Source organism: Archocentrus centrarchus, chromosome 2, assembly GCF_007364275.1.
Source record: "Archocentrus centrarchus isolate MPI-CPG fArcCen1 chromosome 2, fArcCen1, whole genome shotgun sequence".
Lineage (NCBI taxonomy): Eukaryota > Metazoa > Chordata > Actinopteri > Cichliformes > Cichlidae > Archocentrus > Archocentrus centrarchus.
The window spans coordinates 30,979,948-30,982,036 of NC_044347.1; the positions used below are offsets into that span (position 1 = coordinate 30,979,948).

Below are 2,089 nucleotides of genomic sequence, written 5' to 3' on the forward strand. Positions count from 1 at the left end.
TGATATCCATCTAAACATGCTCCGCTGCTCTGCGCATGCATCCATAACTGAAGCTCTGACAGAAAATAATGTGCCCTTAACACAGCCAAGTAGGACACACTGTCCTTTCTTATCTAGCATGCAACACAGCTTTCATAACTTCTAAATCAGACAACGTTGCTACACCCCATCTAACAAACAGGCCCTCGCCCAGAATGGCTGAGGCTTCAGATGTGTTAATACAGGCACTACAGTGAGTTTTACTGGCAGGCCACAGCTGTAAAAAAGAAATTGTTCTTAATCTGTTTGCCTGGTTAAATAAAGGTTTCAATAAATATTTGAGTTTGATTGTAGAAACAGAGCCAAACAAAGATGGTTGTCATAAACTTTATTGCCATTTGAAGTGGGTGGAGTATCTAATTGTCCGGTCTTATTTGTTGCAGCTGTCCCAGTTGCAGCAGGTGACCTTCAGCCCCTCGGTCACTCCCAGCTTCAGACACTCCAGCATTTTGAAGCAGGACTTGTGGAAAGTGTTCTCTGCAAAGAGAATACATTAGAAAATATGTTTTGCATTATAGTCTTCCTTCCTGGTGAGAATGGTGGCAGGAATGAACAGTGCTCACCATCAGGAGCTGGGTAGGTAACTTTGGCACAGGCATCCATCTCTGGAGGACATGTCTCCAAAGTCTCCTCGCAGTCCCCGCTGTCAGGAGCCTCATGGACACAGGTTAGACACTGCAGGGCCTCACCTGCAGGGCGTGGAGGAGAACCGCTAACGCATGAAACATGTCGAGATCAGAAAGATGCTCAAGCATATCCATGCTGGCACAGTGTTATTTATTTTCTGTCTAAAAAATAAATAACACTATTGAAGGAAGCAAAATTCCTTCAATAATTAATAAATACCATAGGTGGCAGCCACCAGGAGCAGGAGAGCAAAGGCACACACCTTCATGTTCTTCTGATGCCTGCAGTGGGCGTAAACACTGCTGAGCACACAATAACTGTCTGCACCGCATTTTTTACAGTTATAGAAATGTAATTATAAAGTCATAGTCAAACATGTGGGTGACACTTACCTTGTGAACCTGTGCAGGTTGCTGTGTACCTCCTCTCTGCCTCCTCACTCTTTTTATAGCCCTTCATTAGCCGGGCGCCTCACTGAGAACGCTCCCTGCTGTGGGAAAAGCCCACCCTGCACAGCTCTGTGCCAGTTTCTGTGTAAAAGCAGCGACTCATCAGAATTCAGCTACTAACTTTATGAAGTCAGAACGTTACAATCACTCATATTCAAGCCAGTATACTTAATAATTATATCAACTATCATTATTAATATGAATAATATGTATATGTACCAGAAATGGAATTATGGGCCAATAGTTCATGACTGTGTTTCAACTGTCACTTTATGGCAAAATGTTTGCTTTTGATTACTTTTGTGATGCATATATACGTGTGTAAATTATATTAAATATGTCAATCATAACTGAAGGTCGAGCAGCGTTGGAGACGTCTCACAAAGGTGGGCGGCTGTGAGATGCTTGGAAATCTATATTAATTTGTATATGTTTACTTAGTAAACAATCAAAATCAAAATGAGGCCTTCTTGTCCGTACTCCCAGAGAGGAAGCTGGATTTTCACCTCACCAGGACTCTGCTGAGGAGATCCTGAGTGAAGGACCGAGTCCTGACTGGGACCGCCTCCTGCCCTCGACCAGCGTGAAAATGGTGGCGTGGGCTCCGGTTGACCAATCAGGAACAGTTGGTGCGGCCCAGGACGTACTGGCGAGACACTTCACTCAAACTCACCGCTGCAACATGGAGCATCTCCCTGACCAATTAGAAACCAGCGTCTGGGAGTGCAGCTGGCCAATCAGAAACTGTCATTGTCATTTAAGGTGATCATTTTCCTCCTCAAAATGTTGGGAACTTCTTCTTACTGTGGTATTGGTATTTTCAGGCATCATTTTTAGTCTCGTTTATTTATAGTGGTCACATACACTGAATTAAGGAACACTGTACGCTCTAGATTAGAAGGACAAAGCTGAGTCCTGATATATTCACTCTCATTTATGCTCGGGGCCTCACATGGTTCACATGTATCACAGGC

The 2,089-nt window shown here is 43.8% G+C and overlaps 1 protein-coding gene across 1 annotated transcript; it reads right to left on the reverse strand.

Annotated features, from left to right (window-relative positions):
* Nucleotides 1–358: 358 nt before the first annotated feature.
* Nucleotides 359–1,130, reverse strand: LOC115799091 (ly6/PLAUR domain-containing protein 2-like). Its single transcript, XM_030756053.1, has 4 exons — nt 1,059–1,130; nt 886–947; nt 603–728; nt 359–516 (listed from the first exon to the last, which is right to left on the reverse strand). Exons 2-4 carry the CDS (start codon nt 932–934, stop codon nt 410–412), a joined length of 282 nt encoding a protein of 93 aa, XP_030611913.1. The 5' UTR covers nt 935–947; nt 1,059–1,130; the 3' UTR covers nt 359–409.
* Nucleotides 1,131–2,089: the final 959 nt, after the last annotated feature.

Bases quoted from the DNA above. Each gene is read 5' to 3' on its own strand.
- LOC115799091 (XM_030756053.1), bottom strand. From the start codon at position 934: ATGAAGGTGTGTGCCTTTGCTCTCCTGCTCCTGGTGGCTGCCACCTAT. The intron at 729-885 runs GTATTTATTAAT...CACGCCCTGCAG, and splicing joins CCTGGTGGCTGCCACCTATG to GTGAGGCCCTGCAGTGTCTA. The intron at 517-602 runs GTGAGCACTGTT...TTCTCTTTGCAG, and splicing joins TACCTACCCAGCTCCTGATG to AGAACACTTTCCACAAGTCC.